This window comes from Arachis duranensis, chromosome 8, assembly GCF_000817695.3.
Source record: "Arachis duranensis cultivar V14167 chromosome 8, aradu.V14167.gnm2.J7QH, whole genome shotgun sequence".
NCBI classification, from domain to species: Eukaryota; Viridiplantae; Streptophyta; class Magnoliopsida; order Fabales; family Fabaceae; genus Arachis; species Arachis duranensis.
The window spans coordinates 46,827,167-46,839,552 of NC_029779.3; the positions used below are offsets into that span (position 1 = coordinate 46,827,167).

Sequence of the window (12,386 nt, forward strand, 5' to 3'; positions counted from 1 at the left end):
AAATTTTATTTTAAAATTTGACACATTTAATAATTTCAAAATTTATAAACATTAATATTTCATTATTTATGTACATCACATTTGAAACTTAAATACATAGAAAATAAAACTTAACAATAATTTTTTTTTTTACATTATTTATTTACATAGATACTTCACAATTTCACATATTAAACTATTCCATCATTGATCAAATGGCCAATATTTCCTTCAGGGTCCTCAAAGAAATCAGATACATCATAATGAGTGGTGGAGTTCTCAGCCTCATTTGAAACAAAATTTGTTTCCTTTCCTTTGTCGTTCTTTTTCAAAGATGCCTGATAAAGATCGACTAGGTGCCTTGGGGTACGATAGGTACGAGACCAATGGCCCTTTCCACCACAACGGAAACATTTCTCCTCGGTTGATTTATTCTGCCCGATATTCCTTTCTTTATTCCACTTCTGGTGAGATCCTCTCTTTTGAACATAATTCTTTTTCCTTCCATAATTTTTCTTGTTATTAAAAGCTTGTCATTTTCCTCTTCTGGGGTAATGATTTGCCGCATTTACTTCAGGAAATGGGGCGGCACCAGCTGGGAGCGCTTCATGATTTTTCAATAACAACTCATTGTTGCGTTCGGCAACAAGAAGGCAAGAAATTAACTCAGAATATTTTTTAAACCCTTTCTCTCGATACTGCTGCTGCAGGAGCACATTCGAGGCATGGAAAGTTGAGAAAGTTTTCTCCAACATATCATGATCAGTTATCTTTTCCCCACATAATTTCATTCGTGAGGTGATTCGAAACATTGCAGAATTATATTCATTTATAGATTTAAAATCTTGTAGACGCAAGTGCGTCCACTCATATCGGGTCTGAGGAAGTATCACCATTTTCTGATGATTATACCTTTCTTCGAGGTCTTTCCAAAGATATGCAGGATCTTTTAATGTGAGATATTCATTTTTCAATCCCTCGTCAAGATGACGACGAAGAAAAATCATGGCTTTGGCTTTATCCTTCCTAATTAACTCAATAATATTTATATATATATATAATAATATTATATGTTGTATTGTGTATATATATACAAAGATAAGAAAAAGTATTAAAAATAGAGAGAGAAACGCATATGTTTATTGTTACTATCTCAATATAATAAAGATGATTAATATTGCTATTAATATTATATGTAAAGAGTAATAGAAAAGAGAATTTAGAATACTAATAAAATAAAAGAAGAGAAAGAATTGTAGTAGAAATATAAAAGAAGAGTATTTGATTGTAACATAAAGAGAGAAGTGATTTTATTATTACTTGCTTGTGTTTCTCTCGAGGCAAAAGCCTCTATTTATACACATATTGGGAGCTTAATTTCAACATGCATTTAATGTCATTCCTTCTTTGAAAAAGTGAGTTTTGCATGGGAATGGACATCCTCGTTATTTGTTCTTATCACAACAAACTTTATTTTAATACATATGAATATACTTTTCTTACTAAAAGTAAACATGGGCTTAATGAAAATTTTTCAAGGCAAGTTTTCAAGTTACTGAACTTACCGGCCATTCGAATTCAGAGAGGTTTTCTTCTTCACATTCCTTCGTCTCTCGCCGTCGCCGCCACTCACCATTTCCGTCTCGTGAGCTCACCGTCGCTGCTCCCAATCGTCGTCTCGCGCGCTCACCGTCGCTGCTCCCAATCGTCGCAAGCCTCCTTGGCTCATCATCGTAGCTCACATCGTCGTCTCGTCGCTCACCATCGTGCACTCACTAGATAATCATTCTCTGATTCACTCTCTATCTTCTCTTTCTTGCTCATTAACTCACTTCTTCTCTCGTTTCAGTGTCGAAGAAGGTGCGTGTGGCTATGATGATGATGATGAACAACAATGGCCAAACGAGACAGAGATGGTATGTTTCGTTTTTCCTAAATTTGGTTCTGTGAATTGGGGAGGTTCTGAGATTATAGGGTTTTTAAGTTTGGGGGCTTAGCTTCTGAATGTGTATTGTTTCTGGTTGTTGGAGTTTTAGGTTCTGATTGTTAGAGAAGGTATATTTAACGGCATTTTATATATAATTAAGTGCTGGATTTGAGATTTTTGTGGTATAAATAACTGAATGCCCTGGTTTAGATGGTCAAACATGTAAGGAATCGTATATTTCGGTGGAGGTGGAATAATTGGGGAAAAACATATATATAATGAGAATATAGAATGAAAAGTGAAAAGTGCCTTTTTGATTAAACATCCAATCCGATTCAATACTCTTTCAAATGTCGTGATTCATTCTTGTGCAACCTGCAGGTAGCTGAAGTGAGACAGAGAATTTCTAACATGGCAGGGGTTAGAAAGAGGAAGTTTGAATTGTGGCATCTTCCTATCGAATTTGTCCTTTAGGGGCTCATATTGATCACCAGTTACTTAAGTATATGTCTTTCTATTATGACAGTACAATTTTAACTCAATGATTGATCTTGAACACAAGTTTTATCAGAAACGTGATTAAGCAATGCATACCAGAGCTGTTTACTTATTCAATTTCTTGGCAGCTTTCTCATGTAATTTCCCCTGAAATTCGAATGAGTTCTATTCCACTGTTTGATAAATGGTCCTTGGGATTTTATCTTGTATGTGTTACTTTTTCAGGAAATTTTGAAGAGCAAGTTCGGTTCAGGTTTATCAGTGATCATAAAGTCTTGTTGTTTTCTCCTAAGTATTTTGTTGAAGTTTTCACCCCATCACTTGTAAAATTATCCTGTCAGCTGCATTCACTCGGATGTGTGCCACTTCTGTGGAAACAATTAGTCTTACAACTTGGGCCTAGTGTCAATTGTGATACTAACTAGCTCGTTGGCATTTCAACTGTCAGTTATGATCTTGTGTTATTCTCATTTTCATTGTTGTATCTTTTCTTACCTTCTCTTCCACTTTATATTAAAAACCTTGTTTGGCTAGGGATTTCTATGTATATCCTTGCTGCCTACTCCAATTATGCATTTTTTTTATTAATAATATGCTGAGTTACTTATCCAAAAGTGGGGAAAAAATAATTTTCTGCAGACTGAACAGAAGCAATGAGGCTTGGTATCAATGGACCTTGGATCACCAAATCATATCTTGAAATGATCCTTCATAAAAAAAGGCTGGATTTGCATGCACTTTGACTTTGTCTTTTTGCACTCTATGACTTCTCAATTAATTGAGTTATTTTTTATTGTTTGATATTATTTCTTGTTATATATGCTGATGACTGCTTCAATAGGATGATTGTTTTGAGGATGATGAGCCAATTGGCTAAGCATAACTTAACAAAAGTAGATTATATTAATTATCAAGATAAGAAGAAGCTCAATTTCCTTGATGATCTGACTCATGACCTGATATTGTTTTCTTTTTACCACTTACAGGTGTTCCTCATCATAGGAAGGAGCGTGGTTGTTTTTGATAAATTCCTACAAAACATGTGCATGCTTACACAAGGATTAACAGCTTCAATTTTTCTAAAAAAAAATTTACTAATAAAAAATGATCTCATTGCTTCAGAATTATCTGAATTGGTTACATGTGAAACTCTATCTCATGTATCAATGTAATATAAACATTGTTAATTGTTAAGTTTTGTTATTTTTTTTACATGAGTGATTATTATTTTTCTTCTTTAGTCATAAACTTTGATATTTAATCTTTTATGAACTTTTTATGTATTATTTTTTCAGAAATGCCTTCCTCAATGCTGATTGGTGATTGAGAAGACCAGAAGAAATACATTTGTGCTTGGAAGTCAAGGCACTGCAATCATTGCACCAAAACCAATTCGCGCGACTCTTGACCTTGTTACTGGATTGGAGGATTTGTCTCAGCCATGGACTCGGTCCCTCAACTGATCGAATGGCTATTTGCTCGCAAAACCTCTGTTAAATTGTCTTTGTAAAGTTCTAGTCCAAACACAGTAGGGGAAAGGAGAGTTAGCTAGAAGAGCTTGTTTGTAACGGCATTCTGTATTATACATTTATTTTTATTATATAATATTTGATTAATTTAATTAAAAATACAGAATTATATATATGAATTTAAGAAGCATAGCCTCTGAGAATATTGGCAATGTCTGAATTGACAAAGGCATTTTTTTTTTTTTAGCTATACTTTTCAAGAGTTACTGAATGAGTGATTTTTTTGTAGTAACAAATTCTAATTGAATATAAAAACATCTGCATAAAAATTAAATTATTTTAAAATTTATTTATTTTCTCACTTTTTTTACTTATTTAAACTTAATAAAATTAGTTAATAATGTGATTTCTTTAATAAAATCTTGACTTTCAATTTTCGTTTTACATTAAGAAATATATCTTTTAAAAAACAAATTTAAATCAATTTTTTATTAGAAGACAGGCAGTCGTAGAAGAGCTTGTTTCATAATCAGATCAAGAACTAAAAAATAACTACCAAAAATAACAAATCCCACATTATCATTCTTTAAATTCATAGCTGCCAAGAACAGAATCCTTTATCAAGCCATTTCTCACCTCAACCTAAGTCCCTGTCTCTGCCTGTAAGCCTTCTTTGCTTTCAACTCATATGCTTCTTTATTGGCTTTCATCTCTTTCGGGTTCGAAGAGTTGCTGCTATTAACTTCACTTCATCAAGCCAGGAAAGAAACTCCACGTCCTATTAGAATACTTTCTTTATTTAGTTAAAAGTTTCCAAATTTACATTATACAAAAATGAAAAAGATTCTAAAATAAAATTTAAAAAGTAATTTAAACCATTTTAATTTAAAAAGTGAAGTTTATATTAAATGTTTGAGAAAAAATCTTCGAACTGAATGTAATCCTTGTGGAAGTTCCCTTAATTTAATTTAATCTAAACAACTCTAATCTAAAATGAGGATTCTATAAATGTGTTTAATAAGGATTAAACCAAACGAAAGAAACTCTCCAAGAAACTAAGAAGAAGAAGAAGAACCAAGAAACTAATAAAGGATTAAACCAAACGAAAGAAACTCTCCAAGAAACCAAGAAGAAGAACCAAGAAAGTAAGAAGAAGAAGGGAAGACTTACAGAACGCAGGAATGATTGCAGAGGAAATAGATGACGCAGCAATAATTGAAGAGGAGCTAAATGCTCTTTTAACGATGGATGCCAAGGAGATGATGGAAGATCTGTTTGCCTTGGACTTGGAAGATAATCAACAGCATTCTTGGGATAACACTCTATCAAACATGGATATGGAGGATAACCCAGAAAAGATGAAAGAGGAACTGGATGCTTTATTCATGATGGAGGAGACGGAAGCTACCAAGCATTCTCAGTCTCAGCTCCAGCCGCATACAACTACCATTGAAGAGCAATGTGCTATTGAAGTCGGTGTTAATCAACTACCTCAGCTAGAATCTCCGCCTCAGCCTTGCTGTCAGTCTCTGCCTCTGCCTCAGCCTCAGCTAGAATGTCCACCTCAGCCTTGCTCCCAGCCTCAGCCTCTGCCTCTGCCTCTGCCTCGGCTAGAGTCTCCGCTTCAGTCTCAGCATCAATCCAAGTCGCAAACGGATATAAGCAAGATGACAGATCAGTTTTTCAATGACACCTGGGGTTATCAACCACAGTTAGAGATGATTGCAGCAGTGGGTGGTCATCAACCACTTCAATCTCAACAGCAACCTCAGGTCTGGACTTGGGAGGAGAACAAAGCCTTTGAATCGGTTATGGCCAATTGTTTCCAGGATTCTATATACAGTCGCTGGGAAACCGTGGCTGCTCGCCTCCCCGGAAAGACTCCGGCACAGCTGCAAGAACGCTTCTTGAAACTGATGACTGAAGTTAATGCCATCAAAAACAGTTATCCTGAGAACATGAACATCATGATACCTTTGCCTGCTACCCCATTGGAACACAGCCCTCTCTTCATTCCTATCGTCAATGCAACACCACCACCTCCGCCGCCTCATTGGACTAATCATCAACATCCCAGGTGGCTCCTCTTAAATATTTTCATTCCCTTTTTATTTCTTTATTTATTTTTTTCCATACTGATTTATGGATACTCTGTTTTTCTGTTATGTAAATATATCTTGGTAATTTATCATGGTAGGATGGAGGCAATGGCGCCCGCGGCAGACACGGCATTGCCGATGCATATTACCTTACTGTCATCATCAATGTCAGGGGAACAAAACCAACATGCCAACAGCAACATAATCCAACACGAACCTTTACCGGCTTCTAATGACAACAATAAACGACAACAAACAGTTCATTGGACTTTACAAGAGCACAAGTATGTATTAATTATATGTTTGTCGTTTGTTAATTATCCGTGTCATTTTATCTCTTACTTTTCATAACCTGTTTAAGTAAAGGCGAGACTCTGATACATGCCACAATACACAAAGATTGTAAAAGACATGGAAGTAATTGTTACCACTATATAATGATTTTAATGGTAGTAGGTTGTTATGTGTGTGTTGAGGGGAGAATACAATGTTACATATATGGATGAACAATGTATAATCCTATAAATTTAAACAAGATAACTTTAAAAAGTACATGCACGCTGAGAATTTGTTACCTTATTAGTTTACTTAGCTTGTCTTGATAATGGCAAACATTTCTCTCATCTCCTTAATTGTGATCGGCTATAAAATTTGCTATTCATTCATTATATTAAACTATCTCTTTGGCAGGTTGTTTCTCCAAGGGTACGAAGAATTAGGAAAACAATGGTCAAGAATTTCAAGTGAATATGTTAAAACAAGAACTTATTCACAAGTTGTTAGTCACTCTCAAAAATTCTTCAAACGCCAGGAGAGAAGAGCTAGAGGAGAAAATCTAAAAAAGAGTATACTTGACATAACTGATTATCGTAAGTGGTTTTTTCACCATTCTAAAAATTATTTAATTTGTTACTCTAAACTCTTTGAATTATTTAATCATGGTAGTTATCCTATTTTAATTAATGTTTTATGTAGGAACTATAGCATAATATGTGTATTTTATTGGACCAAAGAGAATTTAAGAAAAGAGGAGAAGACTATTCAAGCAAGAAAAATATATAAATAATAGACTGAATATTTGTTTTAGTAATATATTTAGTTTGGTTTAATTATTACCTTAGTTTTTTTTTCTAAAATGTAAATTATGCCAATTTGACATTATTAGAGGGTAGCATATGCCTTTGTTTGATCAATGGTGTAGAAATACAGGTATATATAGAACAATGGTGTAAGCATTGGAATATTTGATCCCCTAGCTCTCTTGCTCTGATGGCAATGCCGAAGGAGTGGTGGGCTAGGCCTTATCTAAGGTCTCAATGGCTTTGCCGAAGAGACTTTAGGTGGGAATACAGTATCTTTTTAAATAATTATCAATTTAAAATATATTAATTTAAGCGAGAACCCTTTGAAAGTTTTTTATAATAGAATATAGAATATTTATATTTAATTTTTATCAAAAATATTATATACATACTAAAAATTAGTGACTAAATTAATCATCATATATTATATATAAATACATATATTGTCTAATTTAATTTTGCTTCTTAAAACATTAATTATATACTGTTAAACGCTAACTAATAAAGTCAGAACGATAACATTCATAATAGCTACAAGTTACAAGAGATGGTTATTCACAATGATTTGACATTTCTCTTCAATTCTATTCAAATTGCAACCATTTTCTCCTTAAGTTCAGAATAACCCACTTGCTTGTGATATACAATGATGACTATTATAACCAAAATAACTTTCATCCAAACCACAATTTTAGAATTCAAACTAAGATTCAAAATGCTATCAATACTAATTAATATGACATTTTAAAGCATTTTTCATAATTGAATCAATGATCTTATATAGATGGCCAAGCAAGTTCATTGACCTATCTCCAAGACATAGCTCAACTCAAATCAAACAATTAAGACATTCATAAATTTTCAATAATGACTAGTTAAATAATTAAAATTTACACTAACTAATTTACATGGATTAGCTTCCACAATCAGAGGAACACCAGAATATGAACACAAAAATCAACTAAGTGGGGGGATACAACTTGGGAAAAAAGCACAAGAGGGTAAAAATAATGCAAAATAATAACAATACAACAAAAAATACAAACTAAGAGAAAAACCACCCAAGAATTTTTGGTGATTGTGCGCACGAGCTTTCATTTCACACGCTGCCACGGAAACAAACATCCTCCGAAAAACGGAAGCACGACTTGTCTACCAAAACAATGTGATAGGAGCCTCTTGAAACTTGTTGCAAAACTAGATAGATGGAGTCACAGAGTAATACTGCCACATGTATGTAGCTTAATATAGAATAAACCGAAGAAAAATGTCATTGGAGTATGTGGGCTGTGTCTAACTCAACGGCAGCATTAGGTGATTGTAATTTGCAGTTCTACCACTTAATAATCTAGTATCACGTGAAATGATCTTGCCGTACAACCGTAATTAAGTTAAAAGGTGGTGACCCGTCTTCTTCCTTTTGTTTCCAAGACTCACCATTGCCTTGGATATACCATGTTACTTTCGGGGACAATGGACTATACAAATCTGTACAGGAAGGGTAATTAGGCAATGATCATTTCCAGAAACAGCAGAAGTTTCTTAACTGAAACATTATAAGAAAATAGGAAACAATGAAGCATTACCTGTAGAGACTGGAGGATCTGGCTCTCTTGTACTATGCAATACTACTGTGCCAGATAATACAGTGATGAAACCACATAGCTCTGATGCAATGCTGCTTATACTTTGACCAGAATAATCCTAATAAGTAAAAGAGGATAGAAGATTACAACAGATAATTAAGCAGTTAATGTGTCAGATAATTCATTCTTTTAGGGCACACTTTTCATTTTGTTTTAGTGAATACTAACCTTAAACATGATTGCACTAGCTAATATTGTAAAAGATGTGAACAAGGCATAATAGATTGGAGACACAACTGCAGTGTTAAATGTATCCAACGCCTGCAAACATGAAAGTGTTTGTCATTATATAACTCCACGCAAATGATGCAAACAAAAGTTATGGGAAATAAAAAATTCGAATCCAGCCTTCTAGATCATCAATTGTTAGTCTAGGTCAAGCATGACATGGATGTTATTTGGGTTAGAAGGTTACACATTGAACTTCTAGATTAGCTCTTAGCTTTCAAATCATTTCTTCAATTGGAAAGTGACTTTAACTAAAATCTTCAATATGAACATGGAACAGAAAGAAATGCAAGAATGATAATCAGTGGTGATCAAAGAAAAATAAACTGGACTTGTGGTCCATAAAACTATAATCACCTCCAATAAAGAGAGGTGTTTCCTCATATTAAGCAGATGACATATAATAGAAAGTCTAAATATGAAAGCATATCATTTCTTACAAAAGGAATACAAACTTATGTGGCTCTAAGTTTTTATTTCAAATACCAAAAATTATGTTCACATTTTAAAGGAAAAAAAACCGATAGTGATACTAAGTCACTAACCATGTTAAGATAATTTAATTGAGTAATGATGCAGGAAACAGCGACCATCAGAAAGATCCATGTCTGATAGTAGACAAGCTGATTTGCCCCTTCTAATGTAAGTTTTATAGCAATTCCGATTGCTTTAACACTCATGACCTGAAAGAAAAAAAAAAAAGAGAGAAAAGAAAACATTTACCAGAAGTGTAAAGCAAAACATGACACAAGGTATAGAATTCTGTCAACCATTAAAATGTAAAGTAGATTGGGTTGGAAGAGTCGCTTACAGTCAAGGATCCAATGACAGAGCATATTCCAATATAAACGAGAATATTAGTTTGGCCATAGCGCGGAACACAATACAAGATCAAGAATAATGTTACAGCCATAGCAGAGGCAGTGTACAAGAGGAATGCTGCATGGCAAAACAGAAATCAGCACCACTATGAGGGGCAAAAATGGAGACAACAAAACCAGAGTCTACATGTCGTAGTGAATATAACTGAGTGAAAGAAACCACAGAACAGATATACGGGCAGCACACCTGGTTGAACAGCCAATAGCCAAATTTCTTGAACAGAAGTAAGAGACTTCTCTTGAGGCGCATGGAGTACAATAACAGTCGATCCCACAATGCACATAAGACACCCCAACATGCCCATTCTCTGCAACTTCTCCTTAAGCATGAAATGTGCCAACACAGCACTATCCCATTTCCACAAACCACAAAAAAATATTATAATTACATAATCATATATCTATCAACAGGTTGTAACAAAAATGGCAGAAATGGCAGAAACATGTAGGATAAAGTCGTTTCTCAAAATTTTAAAATGGCAAATTTGTTTCCATTGTACAAAAGAGGGTGCCAGAATATGAATACAAGTATGTGGTATGATACACAAAAACTCAATTTTATGAAAGGAAAATAGGTACAAAGATAAGAAGTTTAAGGTAACAACAGTATTTGATGTAAATACTCATGCAGACATACTTGAGTATAAAAGAATTAGCACATTCAAATCCTTAATAACTCTACTTTATTGATTCCTCATTATTTTAGTTTACCAAATTGGGAATCTACTCAAATTAAAAAATCGGAGCTTTTACCTAACTATAATACTCAAAGCACCAAGAGGAGTAACAAGAACAGCTGGGGCATAGATGTATGCTACGAAATTAGCAATCTCTCCAACAATCACTGTAATCAAACACACTCCAAAATCAGCTAAGAAAACACAAAAAAGGTTGAACATTAAAATCATAAAAGGTTATGGCGCAGTGTAATACTAACTAGTAATCATTCCGAGCCACCAGAGAGGCTGAAGCAGATAACCATAGCCTCCAACACCTGCGAATGGAAATCAACACAATGAAATTGTTATTAATTAATTAATTAATTGAGTAATTAGAGTGAATTAGAGAAGAAGAAGGGGAAGTAACTGGCACGAGGGCCATTGGCGCGTGCGCGTTGAAGGCCCTTTTTCTTGATGATGAAACTGGAACCGATGAAGGCGCTAGAAACCAACGCCAACACGAACCCAGTCAAATTGCTGGAGTACATCTATAAGGATGAATGTGGGAATTCGATGCTTGCATGTAAAGAAGAAGAAGAAGATGAAGGTGTACGGATGGAATGGAACCCTAAATTGGAGTTGGAGTTAGAAGTTGAAAGTTGGTTGCAAGTGTTGTGGTGTTGGTGTTTGGTTTTTCCCTCTTTTTTTGGGAATCAAAAGTTAAAAAGTGTCGCGCTTTCTTTTTTCGTGTTTAGTGTGTAACTGCTGATGGTGGTGTTGTGCTGTAGTGTGTGTCCTGTGTCGTTAATCGGGGCTGCTTTGGGATTTGCGAAGCGTCCGGCTTTTGGTGGTATTCAATGGAGGAACCAACTATGCAACCTCCTTAGATAAAAATAAAAAAATAAAATTTTTATTGTTTTTATTTTTTTTACAAAATTTAAAAAACAGAAAACATTGAAAATGAAAATAAAAAATAAAAACACAAACTAAACACACCTTAATTTATCACAAATTTAAATTTCATTTAAAAAATTACAACTGGTGAATGAATTACTGCATACTATAATTAACATTCTAATTAGATTAATACTTATTTAATGAATAAATAAATTAATTACTCGATCAATTCAAATTAGTTTACCATTTTATTTGGCTAATACTATACGCTAATCTTTTATTTTTATATTATTAGAATTTAAAATTTAAAATTTAATATAAAAATATTTTTATGAACAAGAATAATAAAATTTATCAGTTGTATGTTCTTATTTTTTATAAATTTAAAATTTTTAATATTTTTGAATACATTCATTTTATTTTTATTTTTATATGGTATTTAAATACAAATGTTTTTAATATATGTTTTTTAAATTTTAATTTTAATCATATAATTTTTTTCACAGTAATTTAATACGAATAATTACGCGATGTGGGGCTAACTTTCTATGCAATAAGGGAAGAAATCACACACTCACTTAAGATAAGATAATCAACTCACTAAGTCATCATCTTTTTCTATAAATAATCCAATAAACTCAGGTATTTCTCAATTCAATTCTCATATTACAAAAGTATAAAAAAATTATTTATATATTTAATTATGTGTTAACAGGTCAGGCCTAACAAGCCAATAAAACTAATTAGTGAGCCTGGGCCTCGCAGCCTAGCCTATTAACATATTAAGGAACAGACCCTGACAGACCACCTTACATTTTTTCACTCATACATACAACCAGTTTTAGATTCGTTTCGTAACAATGATTATATTATTTAATAAAAAATTATATAATTGATTAAAAAAATATATTTTTTAAGTCCAAAAACAATATATTTTATAGAAATTGAAAGAATAAAAAAATTCTATTTTGATTCTTGAATTTTTATTAAAAACTCATAAGTTTTGGATGAAAATAAAAAA

At 33.2% G+C, this 12,386-nt stretch overlaps 2 protein-coding genes across 2 annotated transcripts; one reads left to right on the forward strand and one right to left on the reverse strand.

Moving 5' to 3' along the window:
* Window positions 1-1,411: 1,411 nt before the first annotated feature.
* Window positions 1,412-3,384, forward strand: LOC107463339 (uncharacterized). Its single transcript, XM_052253437.1, has 3 exons — window positions 1,412-1,745; window positions 1,829-1,895; window positions 2,288-3,384. Exons 1-3 carry the CDS (start codon window positions 1,412-1,414, stop codon window positions 2,289-2,291), a joined length of 405 nt encoding a protein of 134 aa, XP_052109397.1. The 3' UTR covers window positions 2,292-3,384.
* Window positions 3,385-7,910: 4,526 nt separating this feature from the next.
* Window positions 7,911-11,349, reverse strand: LOC107463317 (probable magnesium transporter NIPA6). Its single transcript, XM_016082104.3, has 9 exons — window positions 10,896-11,349; window positions 10,747-10,803; window positions 10,563-10,653; window positions 9,997-10,157; window positions 9,740-9,867; window positions 9,474-9,611; window positions 8,869-8,961; window positions 8,641-8,758; window positions 7,911-8,542 (listed from the first exon to the last, which is right to left on the reverse strand). Exons 1-9 carry the CDS (start codon window positions 11,014-11,016, stop codon window positions 8,409-8,411), a joined length of 1,041 nt encoding a protein of 346 aa, XP_015937590.1. The 5' UTR covers window positions 11,017-11,349; the 3' UTR covers window positions 7,911-8,408.
* Between the last annotated feature and the right edge of the window lie 1,037 nt (window positions 11,350-12,386).